This window comes from Lepidochelys kempii, chromosome 6 (assembly GCF_965140265.1).
Source record: "Lepidochelys kempii isolate rLepKem1 chromosome 6, rLepKem1.hap2, whole genome shotgun sequence".
Taxonomy (NCBI): Eukaryota; Metazoa; Chordata; order Testudines; family Cheloniidae; genus Lepidochelys; species Lepidochelys kempii.
This window is the reverse complement of record NC_133261.1, coordinates 10,296,995-10,317,018: the sequence shown is the minus strand read 5'-3', so window position 1 is coordinate 10,317,018 and position 20,024 is coordinate 10,296,995. Positions and strand designations below refer to the sequence as shown.

Genomic DNA, 20,024 nt, shown 5'->3' with positions numbered 1-20,024 from the left:
AGAGTGTGTGGGTGGGTGTGCACGGGTGTGTGTACAGCACTGCCCCCTGCTGGAGGGAATCGGGGCTGTGTGTGAGTACACATGCATAGCACTGCCCCCTGCTGGAGGGAATCTGTCATATATGTGTGCAGCACTGCCCTCTACTGGAGGGAATCAGGTGTGTGTGTGTGTGTGCGCGCATGTGCACAGCGCTGTCCCCTGCTGGAGGGATTCAGGGCTGTGTGGATCCCTGCTGCCCCCTAGTGGAGTAAATGAACCCAGGTACCTGTGTGATTCTGTATCTAAGTGGTAATATCAGACACTTTCCCCCCCTCACAAACCCCCTCCTCGCCATTTCACCATCAGCCCACGTGAAATCCAGATGGCAAGAAAAATAGCTTTTGTCCTAGAGGGAACACAAGCCCCAAGGCAGGACAAAATCCAGCTGTTGGCAAGGAAGAGAGCCCTCTGCACTCCACAGCACAGCCCTCCCAGAGCCAGGGCACCCATCCCCTGCTCTCATCCACTAGACCCCACTCCCCACCCAGGACCGGGGATTGAACCAGTGGTGCTGGGACAATTTGTGTAGTGGGGGGTGGTGAGAGCCATTGAACCAAACTGTAGACCCTGGATATAATGGAAACCACTTCAAGTCAGCCCATACACTCCTAGTTCCAGCACCTATGGATCGAACCCAGCACTCTCAGCCCAGCTCTCCCGCAGGGTGCTACAGATGGGCGTTCAGAGCAGCTGCATGGCTCTTCCCCGAGGCACTGAGATTTCACAGTGGAGTGCCCTGTTTGGGGGATCCCCCATGGGAGACATCTCACTTCGATTGTAGGGTGGGTGTGAGAGATGCAAATCCTTCCTCTCAACCGGTTAAAGCTCCCAGAGTCATTTTGGACCTGGTCTGTTTTTCAGTGTAATGTGGTAATACCCCTTGGCTGAAATCAGTCACCCTCACCACCGGCTTTCCTCATTTGCTCCATGTGCAGCACCTGGCACAACGAGGGCTCGATCTCAGCTGGGGTCTGTGTAGCATCTGGCACGATGGGGGCCCCGATCTTGGTCAGGGCCTGACAGAAGTGGGGGAAGAGGTGAGGGTCGGGACCCAGCGGGAGACTTGTTAGAGTGGGAGGTGAGGGAGCCGGCAGGGTGTCCAGTGCGGGCTGCATAAGCAGCAAAGCACAAACCCCGCTAGCTAATAGTGATTGAAGAATCCTCTCTGCCCCGTGTCACGGGTCGCCAGCTGTTCCCTGTGGGCTGGTACCTATTCTCTGGTACTTGCCACACTCCCCTCCAGTGGCTGGCCTGCGTAGTGGATAACAGCCCACTGCTGCTACCAGCAAAGGGATGACTCCTTTCAGAGCTCAGGGCTGATGGGCATAGGCAGTAGTCAAGAGAGAAGAACAACCTACTACTGCTGCTTGACTCAAATAGGAGAGAGCCTGGCTGGGCTGTCCTCCCAAAGGCTTTGAATGCAATAGTGCTGGTGGCTCGGGGCAGGGGCCTGCTGTACGTGGAAGATAACAGCTTACTATGGCAGCCTGCAGGTGGCATTACTCCATCTCAAGTGGCAGCATGTTGTGAGGTGAAAGGGAAGGCCCTGGGTTTGATTCCCAGTCAGGGCTGTTCTGCTGTGTGCTGGCAGCCCTTGTTGATGTTAGGGGGTGCTCAGTGCTGCTGCAAACAGGGTGTTAGGTGCCCCTGAATAGCAGCCACATTGGCCTCAGGCTGTCAGGGCAGGTTTGTGCAGCTCTGAGACTGGCCACCAGCACATTGTGGAGGCCCAGCACTCTGGCTGTCTGCTGGAGAGGGAGATAACTCTCTCTCTATCCCCATACACCCCCTGTACCTATTTCTAGCCCCTTGCACTACCTCCTCTACCCTCATACCCCCAATCCATAAGAACAGCCAGACTGGGTCAGACCAAAAGTCCATCTAGCCCAGTTTCCTGTCTTCCAACAGTGGCCAATGCCAGGTGCCCCATAGGGAATGAACAGAACAGGTGATCATCAAGTGATCCATCCCCTGTCGCCCATTGCCAGCTTCTGGCAAACAGAGGCTAGGGACATCATCCTGGCTAATAGCCGTTGATGGACCTGTCCTCCATGAATTTATCTAGTTCTTTTTTGAACCCTGTTATAGTCTTGGCCTCTGGCAAGGAGTTCCACAGGTTGACTGTGCGTTGTGTGAAGAAATACTTCCTTTGGTTTGTTTTAAACCTGCTGCCTATTAATTTCATTTGGTGACCCCGGGTTCTTGTGTTATGAGAAGGAATAAACAACACTTCCTTATCTACTTTCTCCACACCAGGCATGATTTTATAGACCTTACCATACCCCCATAGAAACCCCCAACCCTATACACCCCCCATCTCTCTCTATCCTCATAGCCCCTCCCAGCCCCATACAACCCCCATCTCTCTAGCCCCCCATATACCCTCATACCCCCAACCCTATACACCCCTGTAACTCTCTATCCTCATAGCCCCTCCCAGCCCCATACAACCCCCATCTCTCTAGTCCCCCATATACCCTCATCCTCATACCCCAACCCTATACACCCCCCATATCTCTCTATCCTCATAGCCCCTCCCAGCCCCATACAACCCCCATCTCTCTAGCCCCCCATATACCCTCATACCCCCAACCCTATACACCCCGTAACTCTCTATCCTCATAGCCCCTCCCAGCCCCATACAACCCCCATCTCTCTAGCCCCCCATATACCCTCATCCTCATACCCCCAACCCTATACACCCCCCGTATCTCTCTATCCTCATAGCCCCTCCCAGCCCCATACAACCCCCATCTCTCTAGCCCCCCCATATACCCTCATCCTCACAAACACCCCCCCGTATCTCTCTATCCTCATAGCTCCTCCCAGCCCCAACCTCATAACCCCCCATCTCGCTCTATCCCCCTACATGGCCTCCTCCGCCCTCCAGGCTCTCCGACAGGGACTACACCCCCCAGAATGCCGTGCGCGAGGAACTACACCTCCCACAATGCCCCGCGCGGGGGTGGGGGCGCTCTAGAACCCCACTGCCTGGAGTCCGCTGCACCGGCCAGACTCGGGTCCCCGCTGCTCCCGCGCCCCCTGCCCAGGTAAGTGCGGGCAGCCGGGGCCCCGGGGTGTGTCCCGGCCTGGGGGGAGGGGCGCTTCCCGGGCCCCTCCCCCCGCCAACGTGTCCCCCGGGCAGCGCCGGACACCGGGCCTGCGGGGCGCCTCGCTCCTGCCCCGGGGGTGCAGCCTGCGCGGGGAGGGGCGGGTCAGTGTAACTCACTAACTCCCCCCCCATTACACCCACGGCGTATTTATAGCTCTGTGTGTGCAGGCAGCTACACTGCGTGTGTAACACCGACATGCACACACACAGAGCGTGTAACACGCGTGCAGAAACACAAGGCATGTAACACACACACAGTGTAACACCCAGACGTGTGCGCACACTCAGAGCGTGCAACACACGCACAATGTAACACCCAGACGTGTGCGCACACTCAGAGCGTGTAACACACACACAGTGTAACACCCAGACGTGTGCGCACACTCAGAGCGTGCAACACACACACAGCGAAACACCCAGATGTGTGCGCACACTCAGAGCGTGTAACACACGCACAGTGTAACACCCAGACGTGCGCGCACACTCAGAGCGTGTAACACACACAGCGTAACACCCAGACGTGTGCGCACACTCAGAGCGTGCAACACACACAGTGTAACACCCAGACGTGTGCGCACACTCAGAGCGTGCAACACACACAGTGTAACACCCAGACGTGTGCGCACACTCAGAGCGTGTAACACACACAGTGTAACACCCACACGTGTGCGCACACTCAGAGCGTGTAACACACACACAGCGTAACACCCACATGCATGTGCACACACACAGAGCGTGTAACACACACACAGTGTAACACCCACACATGTGCACAGAGCGTGTAACACACAGAGTAACACACGGACACACAGTGTAATGCGCACACAGAGCATGTAACACAGTGGAACACACACAGAGAGTGTGTAACAGGTGCACACAGAGTGTAACACACATGCACACAGAGTGCAATAGACCTACACACAGCATGTAATACACACTGCGCACATGTACAGAGTGTAACATGCCCCCACGCCCCCACATATACACACCGTATAACACACATGCAGTGTAACATGCACGCACACCAAATGTGTAGCACGCACACCACACTCTCACACCCCGCTTAACACACTGCACACATGCACTAATGCGCACACAGAGTGTAACACACTCACCGCAGACACAGGCTGCATTCAGATTGCGCCCGCACACCTCAACATACCCATGGCGTGTAACGCACGGGCAGCGTGCACAGACAGAGTGTACCACTGCCCGGCGGCAGTCTCTGCGTTACACTGTATACTTGTGACATTGTGTGTGTGTGTATGCAGTCAGTGGGTTGTGTTCTCTTCTCGTACCCATGGACTCCTCCTTGCTCTGTCTAATGTCTTCTCCCCACAGACCCGCTCCGGCCATGCCCAGCCTGGGGGTGCAGCCGCTCTGCACGGAGCAGTACGGCTCCCGTGGTGCCCGGTGCTACCTGCCGTCACCTGACGGGCGCCTAAGCTGTGTGGGGGATGAGCCAGGGCGTGTGGGATGGCGCTCGCTAAAGGAGATCTTCATGGTGAGACGAGGGGTGGGGGTCAGAGGGCAAAGGTGGGGAGTTGGGGGGGAGCCAGGAGGGCTGACGGGTAATTCAGAGGTGGGCAGGGGAGGAGGGGTTCAGAAGTCAGAGGGATCAGGGTGGGGGGCACAGGTTGGGAAGGGGGTTTAGCCAGGCTCGATCTGAGTGTGGGGGGGTTGGAGGTTATGAAAGCGAGCTGAGGGTGAGAGATGAGGGGAAGGGCGATTGGGGAGCTTGGAGGAGTTTACGGGGGGTGGGTGTTGGAGAATTTGTGGGGGGTGGGCAGGACATGTTGTTGACCAGGTGGAGATGTAGGGTGGGACGTGTGGTCTCTGATTCCCAGGGGAAGGTCGCTGTTCTGCTCACCCTTGGCCCCCACTTTTCTCCGCTGCAGTCCGTGTTTCTGCCTCAGGGGTACCCCGAGAGTGTGAGCGAGGACTACCTGCCCTACCAGATATGGGACACCGTGCAGGTGAGGTGGTGTAGAGAGGGAGACCCACCCCAGCTCTGGGGGAGGAGGGGACCTAGCCCCTGACCTGGGGGATTGGGGGTGCACTGGGAGTCAAGGGGACCCAGTCCTGGGGGAAGAGGGCACTGGGGGGGCAAGGGAACCCAGCCCCAGCCCTGGAGGTATTGGGGGACCCCTGCTGATTAGCAGTGGGTTTTGGGGGTCAGAGTGCAGTGGGGTGTGGCCCAGTCCCCCTCTTTATAGTACTAGGGCATGCGGGGGACTGGCTGAGGGCAGAAGGGTGTGATGGGGGTAATGGCGGGCACTGGGAAGCCAGAGGTGTGGAGGGGTTTGTCAGGGTACTTGCCCCTCCAGGGGCTGCCCCAGTAGTAACAGCCTTCCCTGTTCCTCCCAGGCCTTTGCCAGCAGCATCACGGGGGCGCTGGCCACGCAGGCCGTGCTAAAGGGGGTGGGCGTGGGGGACCAGACCTCGACTGTTGCTGCAGCCACCGTCACCTGGATACTCAAAGGTGAGACACACTCCCTGAATCATCCTGGAGACACCCACTCCACAAATCCCTATCTCTGATCCCACCAGAAGAAGGCCGTACTGGTTAAAAAACTGACCTGGTTTGGTGGGGAAGTGACGGCATCTTCAAAAATATAAAAATAACATGTAATGAATAGAAGAAAGGGGAAACCTCATAGTAATTATTATAAATCAGAAGCTAGGAGTTTCAGTAAACTGATAAAGGAAGCAAAGAGACACAAGGAGAAATCTGTGGCCAGCAGAGTTAAGGACAGTAACAAGGGAAGTTTTTAAGCACATTAGGAACAAAAAGAATCCTGACAGTGATATTGGTCCATGACTAGATGGAAATTGTCGAATTAACAATAATAATGCAGAAAAGGCAGGAGTGTTCAATAAATGTTTTTGTTCTGTATTTAGGGCAAAAACAAATGATGCTGTCATATAATAGAATAACACTTTTTCCATTCCACTAGTATCTCTGAAGGATGTTAAACAGCAGCTACTTAAGTTAGACATTTTAAAATCAGCAAGTCCAGATAACTTGCATCCAAGAGTTTTAAAAGAGCTGGAGTAGGAGCTTCCTGGACTTTTAATGTTGATTTTCAATAAGTCTTGGAGCACTGGGGAAGTCCCAGAAGACTGGAAGACAGCTAATGTGCCAACATTTAAAAAGGGTAAACAGGATGATCTGGGTAATTATAGGCCCATCAGCCTGACCTTGATCCCAGCAAAGAAAATGGATCAGCTGATACGGGACTCTATTAAGGAAGAATTAAAGGAGGATAATATCATTAATGGCAGTCCATATGGATTTATGGAAAATAGGGCCTGTCAGACTAACTTTGTTTTGGGTAAGATTACAAGTTTGAAAAAGGTCACACTGTTGTAATATACTTAGACTTCTGTAAGGCTTTTCACTTGGTACTGCACCACATTTTGATTAAAAAAACTAGAATGATGTAAAATGAACACGGTCCACATCAAATGGATTGAAAACTGGCTAACGGATAGGTATCAAAATGTGCCTGTGAACGGGGAATCCCCACCAAGTGGGTGTGTTACTAGTGGGGTCCCGCAGAGCTGGCCCTTTGCTGTTTAACATTTGCATTGATGACGTGCCAGAAAACATAAAATCATCGCTGATGACACAAAAAGTCTGGGGAGTGGGAAATAACGAAGCGGACAGGTCACTGATACAGAGCGATCACTTGAGCTGGGCTCAGGTGAACAATATGTGTTTGGATACGGCTAAATATATAGGTATAGGAACCAAAGAGCGTGGGCCAGACTTACAGGATGGGGGGACTCTGTCCTGGGAGACAGGGACTCTGAAAAAGATTTGGAGGTCCTGGTGGATAATCAGCTGAACGGGAGCCCCCAGTGTGAAGCTGTGGCCAAAAGAAGTCAGGCGGTCCTGGAATGCATAAATGGGGATCTTGAGTCGGAGCAGAGAGGTTATTCTACCCCTGTATTTATCCCTGGTGTGTCTGCAACTGTGTTCAGTGCTGGAACCTACAATTCCAGAAGGATGTTGTTACATCCTTAATTGCAGAAGGATGTTGAGAGGGTCAGAGAAGAGCCGTGAGAATGATTAAAGGATTAGAAAACCTGACTTATAGTGACAGCTCAATCTCTTTAGCGTAACAAAGAAAAGGTTATGGGATGACTTGATCACAGTCAGTAAGTACCTACGTGGGGAACAAATATTTAATAGTGGGCTCTTCAATCTAGGAGAGGGAGGTCTAACAGGATCTAATGGCTGGAAGTTGAAGCTAGACAAATTTAGACTGGAAATAAGGGTAAATGTTTCACCGTGGGAGGAATTAACCATTGGAACAATTTATCCAGGGTTGTGGTGGATTCTCCATCAGTGACCATTTTAAAATTAATTTGATATGTTTTTCTACAAGCTCCGTTCTAGGAATTACCCTGGGGTAGGTCTCTGGCCTGTGTTATCCAGGAGGTCAAATGAGATTATCGTAATGGTCCCTTCTGGCCTTGGAATCAATGAATTGGTGAATCCATGCTGTCCTGGGACTCCCCCATACCTGGGTTCCCCTCCTTGATGCATGCCGGCCTGGGACATCGCCCACTCCCTCCCACTAATCCCAATACTGCCCCCCCAGATTCCCCTGAACCCGCCATTCACCCTGCGGGATCTGCCATTTCCTTCACTCCCCCTGACAGCCCTCTCTGTCTCCCCTGCAGACGGGACGGGGATGCTTGGCCGGATCCTTTTTGCCTGGATGAAAGGGTGAGTGGTACACCCTGTGGAGGGGGCGGTTTCTGGGTCACCAGTGGTGGTAGGGTTATCTCTCCTCATGACCTCTTCTCTCTCTCTCCCCCAGGAGCAAACTGGACTGTGACGCCAAGCAGTGGAGGTGAGTGAGGAAAGGACCCGCCCCCCCGTTTTCCCAGGACATCCCTCCCCCAACCCCTCATCGCTGGGGTGCCCTTCACCCCAACACCCTGGGATGCCCCTCATCCTGATATCCCAGTGGCGGATCCCCGCTTGCTGACTATTACATGATCTTTGACCTCTGAACCTTAAATGTGTTGGTCTTGCCCTCTGCATGTGATTGGACGATCCTCCCCTCTGAGCCTCTCAGGTGACCCTCACACTCTGATCTCTCATTGGGCATTTGTCGTCTGAGTCCCCATTGTGTGATCTTCACCTTCTGACTGTCCATTGGGCAACACTTGCCTTGTGACTGCACTGTGTGACCTTTGCCCTCTGACCCCCATTGAACCAACCTCAACTTTTGACATTTGTTGAGCAATACTTGACGTTTGACCTCGACCCATAGGTGATCTTCACTCTTTGAATCTCATGGTGCAATTCTCAACCTCGTACCCCGTTGAGTGCCCTCTGACCTCCCCCATGACCTCTTACCCTTCACTCCTGACCATCAGCAGGCAATCCTGAACCTCTGACCCCTGTTTAGTGCCCAGTGTCCTCTGAACCCCATTGGGTGACATGTGACCTCTAACCCTGCCATGCCCCACCACTCTTACCCCTTGTGCCCTTCAGGCTCTTCGCAGATGGGCTCAATGACCTGGCCATCTTCATGGAGATCTTGGCCCCTGCCTTCCCAGCATGCTTCACTCTCATCATCTGCATCAGCGGCTTCTTCAAGGTAGCAGGGACTGGGTTGGCATGAGGGGGTTTGGCGTGTGGGGAGAGGGGATTGATGCAAGGGGTTTGCATTGGGAGTTGGGGTGGGGGTTGGCATGAGGGTAAGAGGGTTAGTTCGGGGGAGGGGGCGGTGTGATATATTGGTCTGTATTAGTAGGAGCATTGCCAGCACATCAAGGGAAGTGATTATTCCCCTCTATTCGGCACTGGTGAGGCCACACCTGGAGTATTGTGTCCAGTTTTGGTCCCCCCCCCACTACAAGAAGGATGTGGACAAATTGGAGAGAATCCAGCGGAGGGCAACAAAAATGATCAGGGGGCTGGGGCACATGACTTACGAGGGGAAGCTGAGGGGACTGGGGTCATTTAGTCTGCAGAAGAGAAGAGTAAGCAGGGATTTGATAGCGTCCTTCAACTACCTGAAGGGGGGTTCCAAAGAGGATGGATCTAGACTGTTCTCAGTGGTAGCAGATGACAGAACAAGGAGTAATGGTCTCAAGTTGCAGTGGGGGTGGTCTCGGTTGGATATTAGGAAACACTATTTCACTAGGAGGGTGGTGAAGCACTGGAATGGGTTACCTAGGGAGGTGGTGGACTCTCCATCCTTAGAGGTTTTTAAGGTCAGGCTTGACAAAAGTCGTGGCTGGGATGATTTAGTTGGTGTTTGTCCTGCGTTGAGCAGGGGGTTGGACTAGATGGCCTCCTGAGGTCTCTTCCAACCCTAATCTTCTATGATTCTATGTGGGTGAGGAGTTGGTGGGAGGGGTTGGCATGAGGGGCTGGCATTGGGGGATTGGCACAGGGGGAGGGATTGGCATGGGGTGATTGGTAGGGGGTTGGCAGTGGGGCAGAGGATTGGCAGAGGGGCAGGGGATGGTGTCAGAGCTGCGTGGATGGCAGAAGTTCCATTTCACGAAGGATTTTGTGCTTTTGAAATTTGGCCTCATTCTTCATCAGAGCAAAACCTGACCATTTCAATATTCTCCACGAAGGAGAATTCCAGAAAACGTTAATTTCAGCTCGTTGGAAAGATTTTGCTTTAGTTTCACCTCTTTCTACTATATAACACAGCGTATACTCCATACTGAGGTCTATGCAGTAGAGAATTCTATGGCCATCGATACCAAAATGAAATAAAAACAATCCAAGCAAAAATTATTTTCTAAACAAAGAGTCAGGACATTGTCAGAACATTTTCTCCCGTTTTCTTTTTTTCCCCCTGATGAAATTCTGGTGGAACCGCCCTGATCCACATATTCCTATGGGATACGGCTCTCTCTTAAGTCTTTCCCCCCGACTCTCGTTGACATGAGTCCTGCACCCCACACCCAAACCCCTCTCCTCTCTCTCTCTCTTTCTGCCCCAGTGCATCGTGGGAGTAGCCGGAGGCGCCACCCGGGCAGCCCTCACCATGCACCAAGCCCGGCGGGACAACATGGCGGACGTTTCAGCCAAAGACGGGAGCCAGGTGGGATCCTGCTGGGGCGGTGTGGCCAATGTTAAGGGGCACCCCACAGTGCAGCGAGCAGGGGAGCTCCAGGGGGCAGAGGGGACAGGTTCTCCCAGAATGCAGCAGGGCGGAAATGCCATGGGGATGGGAGTTGTACCCCACCTCTGCAGACGCCCTCACTCACTCCTCTCCCCGACCCCCAGGAGACCCTGGTGAATTTAGCCGGCCTGCTCGTCAGCCTCCTCCTCATCCCCCTCGTCACTGACAGGCTCCAGTGAGTGACCCCAAGGGCAGGGATAGCACAAGTGTTATGGGGGTGGGGGTCAGAGGGGACTGTGGGAAGGATTGTGGGGGATTATGGGAGGTGGGAGGCAAAAGTGATTATGGGAAGGGTGGTGGTAGGCATGGGATTGTGGGGGATTCTAGGTCTGGCTGGGCCTGCCCCTGTCTCTGATCCCTGTCCCTGCCCTCCACCCCCCCAGGCTCACCTACGCCCTCTATGGCCTGTTCACGGCTCTACACCTCTACGCCAACTACCGGGCCGTGCGCGCCGTCTGCATGGAGACGCTCAACCGGGCCCGGCTGCGCCTTGCCCTGCGCCACTTCCTGTGCCAGGGCTGGGTCCCCACGCCCGCCCATGCCAACCCGCAGGAACCCCTGCTGCCAGGTGACCATGGGGGGAAGAGGATACGGGGGGAGAGGGGAAGAGGAGAACCCCAGCATGGGCAGATGCAGAGACCAATTACCCCGAGAGAGGAAAGGCCCCATGTCTCATTCCCTGACCCCCTGAGCCAGCCAGCCAGTCAGTCTCCCCACCCTGGAGCCAGATTGGAGCCAGCGCTCCCGAGAGGGGAAAGGCCCCATGTCCCCTTCCCCCCACATACCCAGCTGACTAGACTCTTTGCTCCTTACTTCTTCACAGAATTCCAGCGGCATCTCAGGGTAACTCTGGGCGCCCCACTCCACCTGCTGGTCTCCAGGTTAGTAACAGAGGTTTAACTTGTCCCTCATCCCTCCCCAGGGATTGGCCCCTCGGCCCAGCCAGCACAAGTCTCTAGGGACATCCCTCGACATTTATTCTAGTTGCTGTTCCTGCTCACAGAAACCTTTGTGTCTTTGGTGGATCTTGTCCCTGTAACATCTTGTGGCAGGGAGTTCCAGAGGCTAAACGTGTCTGTTCCATTCATAGTGAGCATCGCCTTCTTTGCGTATTCTTTCCCTCTGTCTATCCTGCAGCGTAGCTGAGTTCCAGCAGGCCTGCGAGGGCAACTCGAGGAACTATCTAATCGCTCTGAACCGAAAAGCTGGTGAGGAGGGACCGGGAGGAGGAATGAGACCCAGGTGTCCGGGATGGCAGCCATAGGAGGCAGAGACCAGGAGGGGAATGGGACCTAAGTGTCCAGAACAGCAGCTGTAGGGGGCAGAGCCTGGGAGAGGAAATGGGACCCAGGCATCCGGGATGGCAGTTGTAGGAGACAGAGACTGGGAAGGGAAATGGGATCCAGACGTCCAGGATGGCAGTGCGGTGAGATGGTGCGGGACACCCTGCTGTGCCCTTCTCCCCACAGGCACTGTGGCCGTGGCCCTGCACCATGGGGCGAGCAGTGTGGACACCATCCAGGCCTGTTCCCACGCCCTGCTGCTGGAGACCCTGCTGTGCCAGGCCCTGCCCCCGGGTGCTGTGGAGGGAGAGACGGTACAGAAGCTGCAAAGGCAGCTGTGTGGAGGTGAGGTGCCGGGCAGGGGGGCGGGGTGCCCAGACACCCCCTGTGCCTGATCCTGTGTGCGGGGAGGGGGGCTCAACTACGGGTTTCCCAGCACCTATCCTTCATCCCCAGCCAGCTCTGTTCTGTCTTTCAGCCCCTGACGGAGAGGTGTGGGCTGCACTAACGGAAACTCACCAGCTGCTGGACAGGCTGTTCCCCCGGTTCCTAGCAGGTAACTGGGATGTCTGTGCACTCAGCCCTCAGGGACCCCTAGTGCCCCTCCCTGGAGAGAGCGCCCCCTGCACTCAGCCCTGAGCTCCCTGGTGCCCCTACCCCTGGGAGAGCGCCTCCTGCTGGGGAACATCCCCATCCCCTGCACTCAGCCTTGAGCCCCCTAGTGTCCCTACCCCTGGGAGAGCGCCCCCTCCTGGGAAATGTCCCCACCCCCTGCACTCAGCCCCGGCCCTTCCCTGTGTCCCCCTGTCTGGGGAGAGCGCCCCCTGCTGGGGAACATCCCCACTCCTTGCACTCCCAGTCCTGGTCCCACCCCCTGCAGGCCCCGTGCCCTGGGAAGAGCACTCTGTGCTCTGGAGACCCCACCCCCATGCTCTCAGCGCTGGAGTCTTCCCCATGGGCCCCTGCCCTGGGGAGATTGGCGAGACACCCCCACCCACTGCATTTCCAGCCCTGGGGTGTCCCCTGCTGCCCCCTCTCTTATGGAGAGCGCCCCCTGCTGGGGAAACACACACACCATCCCCTTGCCCTGGGCTGGTCTGTCTCTTGCAGGGCTAGTCTCGGCGGGCTGGGTCACAGATCGGAACCTGCTTGGAGCAGAGGAGTGGCGTCTGGATTGGACCCCAAAGGACAAGAAAGTCCTGTAGGCCGGCCCCCCTCCCCAGCATCGGTACCAACCCCAACGGGACCAAAACATTCAGTGCCTTAGTGGGCTCATCCCAGGGAGCTGACTGGGACCAGTGACTGAAGGATGTGGATTGGATCCAGCTCCATGTGGGACCAGAGTTATAGATGCTGGGAATTCAACGTGCTCTGCACCCCTGTACTGCTGGAAATAAAGTTTTAATATATATACATAGACCTGGGGCTTTTCCCTGCTAGGAGGAACAGCTGAGATGGGGCCACCTTTAGGTTGGGGTGCAGGGGCTGTTTACATGGGGATCCCTCACCCAGCACTGAGATGCAGCCACCTCTGGTGCAGGGTGTGGGGACTGTTTATATGGGGATCCCTTGCTTAGTGCTGAGATGCAGCCCCCTCTGGGGTGGGGTTCAAGGGCTGTTTATATGGGGTTGCCCGGTGCTGAGACGCAGCCCCCTCTGGGGTGGGGTTCAAGGGCTGTTTATATGGGGATGCCTGGCCTGGGCTGAGATGCAGCCGTATCTGGGGCATAGTTCAAGCCCCTTCTGTTTGCAATCCCACCTGTGTGCGTGGCCCGGTGATGTCATGGTCCTGCTGTGTGGGGTGATGATGAGACCACAGGCTTGTGCAGAGCCAATTCCGTGAGGGAGCGCCCGGCCCCCCCGTGCAAGCCTTGTGAGTCATTGTGCACGTGTTGTGTGATGGCCATTGCTGAGCACTGGCGAGGAGGAAGAGACAGATCCGGGCCAGCAACACCCTTGCTCCCAGTGAGTGTGTCTGGGCTGGCCTCGCCCTGTGTGTGTGTGTGGTTAGTTGTGTGTTGTCATTCTCTGTACCCTTGTAGTGGGTGTGATTTTGGGTTAGTGTCATTCAGTGTTTTTCTCTGTGTTTGTGATTGTGTTAGTGTTCTGTCAGTGTGATTTTGTGTTTGTGTGAATGTTACCCTCTATTGTTATAGTGGGTGTGATTGTGTGTTAGGAGTATTCTCTGTACCCTTGTGTGTGTGATTGTATGTCACTGTGCGCACATGTGTGTGTGTCTTGTTCCGCATGCCCTTGTGTGTGTGACTGTGTGTCACTGTTCTGTGTGCCATATTGTAGGAGGCTGCTGGGGGGTGTGTCTGTGCTGAGTTGTGGGGTGTGTTTGTGTGCATATGCGTGCACCAACATCAGTAGATATCAGCTGTCTTGAGAGTCGTCGTCCTGCTATCAGTGTGTGTGTGTGTGTGTGTGTGTACATGATGCAGGGTGTGGGTCATTGTGTCAAATGTGTGTGTTGTATCTGTGCCAGTTGTCCGTTCTGCTGTCAGCGAGTGTGTGTGAGTTTTGTTTCCTGTGTGTATAAATAGCAGGGTGCGTCACTCAGGGCAGGTGTGTGTTACATTATTACTGCGTGTGGGGGGTGTCCTGTTCCGTGTGTGTGTGACCCAAAGGCTAGGAGTCACTCTCCCAGCCACTGTGCATCAGTGTGTGTGTGTATATTGGTGGGTGTTTGTTTGAAGGTTTTCGGGAGTCACACCCCACTCTCAGCTGCTGTGTGTTATGTGTGTGTATATCTCTCTCTGTGTTACACTATGTTATAGTCTGTGTGTATGTGACACTGTGTGTGTGACATGTGTTACACTGTGCTACACTGCGACATTGCGTGTTACACACAGACACACAGTGTGTGTGAATTACACTGTGCATTTTGTGTTAGTCTGTCAGTGTATCACGTCTGTTATTGTGTTATACTGTTATGCTCTCTGTGTGTTACACTGTGTTATGCCCTGTTTATGTGTTAAATTTGTGTGTGCACCTCTTACTCTTTCTGTGTATCTTGGTGTGTGTGTTACACTGTGCTCTGTGTGTGATGCGGTTACACTTTCTGTGTTACACTGTTAGTGGCTTATGCTCTCTTTGTGTGTTACACCCTGTGTGTATTACATTTGTATGTGCAACACTTTCGCTATGTATCTCTGTATCAGTGTGTGTTATACTGCTGTACTCTGTGTGATGCTGTTTGTGTGTTACGCTCTGTGTGTTACACTTGCCTGTGCACAACACTGTTATGCTCTGTGTGTATGACACTGTGTGTCTGTGTTATGCTGTGTCTAACTGTGTGTGATCTCGGGGAGTGGGCTGGCTCTGTCTTAGGGGGTGCCCTCTGACCCCATGGCAGCCCTGAACCGGGGCGCTGCTCTCCTGATGGGCGTGGGGGGCCCAGCCTGGCTTTGGGGGATGCGCCTGGGGCAGTGACTCCCTTCTGCCCCAGGCTGGGATCATCCCAGGCAAAGGCAGGCTGTGCAGAGCATCTCCTAACTCCCAGTTTCACCCCCAGGGGTGAGCCGTGGTGTGTGTGCGGTGCTGTACGTGTCCCTCCAGGATGGCCATCCCCAGGCTCTCCCTGCGGCGCCATCTACCCCAGATGCCTGGCCATGCCCTGCGGCTCCGCTCCTGGCAGATTCTCAAGCCCCTCACCCATGCTGGGCTGCAGCCCACCAGCAAGGTCAGGGCGTGGGGGGTAGACAAGGAGCCAGCGAGGGGGAGGAGCTGGGGAGAAGGGGGGCAGAAGAAGCGGTGGGAGGGGAGGAGTGGGGGGAGGGGGTATATACGGGGTGCTATGGGGCGAGTGCCCCCTGCTGACTCCCCCCCCCCCCCGCAGGCCGTGTACCGTCGCGCCCCCACCCGGCTGCTCTCGCGACTCTGGGGGGTGCTGACTGGGCTGGCGCTGCCCCGCTGGCTGCGGCGCCCCCTGCTGGCGCTCTACGTCTGGGCCTTCTCCGTCAACATGGCCGAGGCGGCTGAGGAAGATCTGAGCAGCTACCGCAGCCTTGGGGAGCTCTTCCGACGCCCGCTCAAGCCCTGGGTGCGTCCCATCGCACCCCATGAGATGGTATGTCCTGCCCTGTCCCCCGCATTGCCCTCCCATGACATGGTACGCCCTGCTGTGTTTCCCCCCCATTGCACTTCCATGCCGTGGTATATCCTGCCCTGTCCCCCATTGCCCTTCCATGGCATGGTATGTCTCATGCTGCCCCCCCATTGTCCTCCCATGCCATGGTACGTCTTGCCCTGCCCCCCCATGACATAGTAGGTATCTCCCATTGTCCTCCCATGGCATGGTACGTCCCACCCTGCCTCCCCATTGCCCTCCCATGACATGGTATGTCTCACCGGCCCCTTCATTGCCTTCTCATGTCATGGCAGGTCCCCTCGCCCCTCCCCTTCATAAATGATCTGGAGGATGGTGTGGATTGCACTCTCAGCAAATTTGCGGATGATACTAAACTGGGAGGAGTGGTAGATACGCTGGAGGGGAGGGATAGGATACAGAAGGACCTAGACAAATTGGAGGATTGGGCCAAAAGGAATCTGATGAGGTTCAATAAGGATAAGTGCAGGGTCCTGCACTTAGGACGGAAGAACCCAATGCACAGCTACAGACTAGGGACCGAATGGCTAGGCAGCAGTTCTGCGGAAAAGGACCTAGGGGTGACAGTGGACGAGAAGCTGGATATGAGTCAGCAGTGTGCCCTTGTTGCCAAGAAGGCCAATGGCATTTTGGGATGTATAAGTAGGGGCATAGCGAGCAGATCGAGGGACGTGATCGTTCCCCTCTATTCGACATTGGTGAGGCCTCATCTGGAGTACTGTGTCCAGTTTTGGGACCCACACTACAAGAAGGATGTGGATAAATTGGAGAGAGTCCAGCGGAGGGCAACAAAAATGATTAGGGGACTGGAACACATGAGTTATGAGGAGAGGCTGAGGGAGCTGGGATTGTTTAGTCTGCAGAAGAGAAGAATGAGGGGGGATTTGATAGCTGCTTTCAACTACCTGAAAGGGGGTTCCAAAGAGGATGGCTCTAGACTGTTCTCAATGGTAGCAGATGACAGAACGAGGAGTAATGGTCTCAAGTTGCAGTGGGGGAGGTTTAGATTGGATATTAGGAAAAACTTTTTCACTAAGAGGGTGGTGAAACACTGGAATGCGTTACCTAGGGAGGTGGTGGAATCTCCTTCCTTAGAGGTTTTTTTAAGGTCAGGCTTGACAAAGCCCTGGCTGGGATGATTTAACTGGGAATTGGTCCTGCTATGAGCAGGGGGTTGGACTAGATGACCTTCTGGGGTCCCTTCCAACCCTGATATTCTATGATTCTATGATTCCACGGTATGGTTACATTCCACTCCTGCACCCCCTAAAATATGATAGGTCTCATTTTGTTCTCCTCCCGCCATGGCATGGTATGTCCCACCCCTCCTGTACAATTATGGTATGTCCCACCCCCACCCCAACATGGTATGTCTCATTGGCCCCTCCCCCAGGTGCCCCATGTCATGGGTCTTCCAGCCCCGAGACACCCCTTTGACATGGTTCGTGGGGATGCCCACAGTGGCAGTACACATGCACGTCCCTCCTTGAGGCCAGGCTCACCAGGGTCCCAGACCTACCCGCCTGCCGTGTGCCCAGCAGTGCCCCGAGCTGGCGTTGGCCACCGCTCAACATGGCCGTGCCAGCCACGGCACTTGAGCCTCCCGCACGTGCGAGACACAAGCGCGTTCCCCGGGGCTCCGGGCCGGGTGCCTTCACAGCCTGGCTCTTCACGAGAGCTTTGCACTGTCTGTGCACGGGCCGGCATGGGCCCTCCCCAGAGCCCTGCCCCTGCCTTCCCCAGGGCGCTGCTCCCTGGGGATTGGGAGCTCCCCCATCTTCGCTCAGCTGCCACAGGTGTGACCGCCCTGGCCTGCCGTCGTGAATCCCCTTGTGAGGCCATCCCCGCTTCTCATCCTGTCCCGGCTGGTTGCAGGTCAGCCCGGCGGACGGCTGCATCGTGCACCTGGGCCGGGTGCGGAGGAGCCGCCTGGAGCAGGTGAAGGGGGTGACGTACTCCCTGGAGAGCTTCCTCGGGCCCCAGGACTGGAGGGAAGATGGGGGTGAGCAAGGGGTTGGGGGTGGGCTGACGGTGGGGGGCTGGGCCCAGGATCCAATCCAGGGGGGGTGGCTGGGATAGATCCCAGGGGCCAATCTGGGCCCCAAGGGGGCCATGCTGGAGGGCCAATGTGGGGTGTGTCTCCCCCAATCCAAGGCAGGCCCCAATTAACCCTTTGCTGTCCGTCTCTCTCCCCCAGGCCGGGGTCTCTCCCCACGGTGGCACCGGGGGCATCGGCTCTATCAGTGCGTCATCTATCTGGCGCCGGGCGACTACCACCGCTTCCACTCGCCCACCAACTGGCACATCCAGCACCGCCGGCACTTCCCTGGTACGGCACAGCTGAGGGGGGGAGCAGGCTGGGGGGGCGGGGGGCATGGACCCGGTTGTCACTCACGCTGGGGTCTCCTCTTCCCTCCCATCTGTCTGCCTGCCCTGCCCTGCCCCGTGCCCGTCCGTGGCAGGGTCCCTGATGTCGGTGAGCCCGAGTGTGGTGCGCTGGATCCCGGGGCTGTTCTGCCACAACGAGCGGGTGGTGCTGAGCGGGGAGTGGGCCCACGGCTTCTTCTCCCTGACTGCCGTGGGGGCCACCAACGTGGGCTCCATCCGCATCTACTGCGACCAGGTAGGGCTGGGGGCAGAGGGAGCTGGGAGCCCTGGAGAGGGGGGCAGCCCTCTGGTGTCCTGATGGGGTCCTTGGTGAGCGTGTGCGCTTGTGGGGGTTGCGGGGGGGGTGTCCTGGTGAGCATGCACAGGCTCATGGGATTGCATGTGGGGGGGCCCTGGTGAGCCTGTGTGTGCTTGTGGAATCTCATGTGGGGGAGCCCCTGGTGAGCGCGCACATATTTGTGGGATCAGACAAGGGGGGGGCCCTGGTGAGTGTGCAGGCGCTTGTGAGATTGCACGTGGGGGGCCCCCGGTTAGCATGTGCTCCCATAGGATTGCATGTGGGGGGGCCTGGTGAGCATATGCTTTGGTGGGATTGCACGTGGGGGGGGGGGCTAGTGAGCACGTGCTCCCGTGGGATCGCATGTGGGGGGGGGGTGAGCGCACAGTCACATGGCTCCTGCAAACCAGAGCAGACGTGGCGTCGGGGGGTGCCCGTCACCGTGGTAACCGTGGCCCCCTTTCTCTCCGGCAGGACCTTCGCACCAATTGTGCCCGTCACGTGCAGGGCTGCTACCATGACTGCAGCTACTTGGCCTGGGCGGAGCCAGCTGGAGTCCCCGCCCCCAAGGGGGCTGGCCTGGGCGAGTTCAACCTGGGCTCCACCATCGTCCTCCTCTTCCAGGGGCCCCGGCGCTTTGGCTTCCGCGCCAGTGCTGGGCGCAGGGTGCGGGTGGGGCAGGCGCTGGGCAGCCTGTGACGCGGCGGGCAGAGGAGCAGGCCCCCATTTCCGGGCGGGACCCCGCTTTCCTGGGGAGATTGCAGAACCCCTTCACTGCCATGGGGGAGACACCCCAGATTCAGTTGGGTAACAGGGAGGAGACACCAGACTTGTGGGAGAAGGGAAACCCCCACTTCAGATGGGAGAATTGGACCCCTCTTTACTGGGGGGAAGGGAAGAGTCCCCCATCCCAATAGCCCCTTCAGCTTTCTGCTGGGGAATGTGGGGGGCTTTGACACCCCTTAAGAGCCATGGAGGAAACATAGGTGGGACCCTGATCTTAGCAGGGGATGGGATTTTTGGAGGCAGGAGCATGAGGAACCTACTTTCAAGATGGGGAACCGAGAGCCCCCCCATACTAGGAGAAGGGACCCCACTTTCCAGTGAGGGAATATGGGGTGAATCTGTGGCCCCCCATCTTTAATTCCAATGGGGGTAAAAAGAAGATACTTGGTTTTAAGTGGGGGAGTACCAGATTCAGCGGTGAGGGTATGGGGGTGGATCCGAGGCCCCCCCTTAATTCCCATGGGGGATGATGTGAATGGGGCTCTGGGGAGCTCCTTCCCAGATCCTTTGGGGTTGAAATCTGGGGGGAAACTTTTGTACAATCCTCTCTGCCGCCCCGGCCCCTGCATCCCATCCCATCCCCATAAGGCGGTCTGAACGCCAGGGGGCAGAATAGCTCTGAAATAGACCTTTCTATTTTCATATACAGCCTGTTTGTCCTAGTGCGTTTGTGGTGGGGAACGGGACTTAGGGCCTTTCCCCTCTAAAGGGCGCTGGCTGTGATCCGGCCCTGGGCTAGGGGATTGGCTGGCTCGGGGGGGTGGGGAACGGGACCTGGGGCCTTTCCCCTTTAGGGGGTGCCGGCTGTGATCCGGCCCTGGGCTAGGGGATTGGCTGGCTCGGGGGGGTGGGGAACGGG

At 56.3% G+C, this 20,024-nt stretch overlaps 2 protein-coding genes across 3 annotated transcripts; both read left to right on the top strand.

The window, feature by feature from the left end:
• Positions 1-2,958: 2,958 nt before the first annotated feature.
• RUSF1 (RUS family member 1) lies at positions 2,959-13,014 on the top strand. Its single transcript, XM_073348500.1, has 15 exons — positions 2,959-3,089; positions 4,493-4,655; positions 5,050-5,127; positions 5,519-5,633; positions 7,844-7,889; positions 7,984-8,016; positions 8,667-8,772; positions 10,138-10,239; positions 10,425-10,495; positions 10,704-10,888; positions 11,144-11,201; positions 11,458-11,528; positions 11,790-11,948; positions 12,082-12,159; positions 12,714-13,014. The coding sequence occupies exons 1-15, from the start codon at positions 2,959-2,961 to the stop codon at positions 12,806-12,808; spliced, it is 1,491 nt and encodes a 496-aa protein (XP_073204601.1). The 3' UTR covers positions 12,809-13,014.
• Positions 13,015-13,502: 488 nt separating this feature from the next.
• Positions 13,503-19,807, top strand: LOC140913683 (phosphatidylserine decarboxylase proenzyme, mitochondrial-like). 2 transcript variants are annotated; one of them, XM_073350480.1, is made up of 7 exons: positions 13,504-13,568; positions 15,121-15,288; positions 15,445-15,675; positions 17,590-17,716; positions 17,912-18,043; positions 18,177-18,337; positions 18,854-19,807. In XM_073350480.1, the coding sequence occupies exons 2-7, from the start codon at positions 15,166-15,168 to the stop codon at positions 19,076-19,078; spliced, it is 999 nt and encodes a 332-aa protein (XP_073206581.1). In that variant the 5' UTR covers positions 13,504-13,568; positions 15,121-15,165; the 3' UTR covers positions 19,079-19,807. The 2 variants fall into 2 exon arrangements, with proteins under 2 accessions (XP_073206582.1, XP_073206581.1); XM_073350481.1 differs by lacking the exon at positions 15,121-15,288 and having other exon boundaries at positions 13,503-13,568.
• Positions 19,808-20,024: the final 217 nt, after the last annotated feature.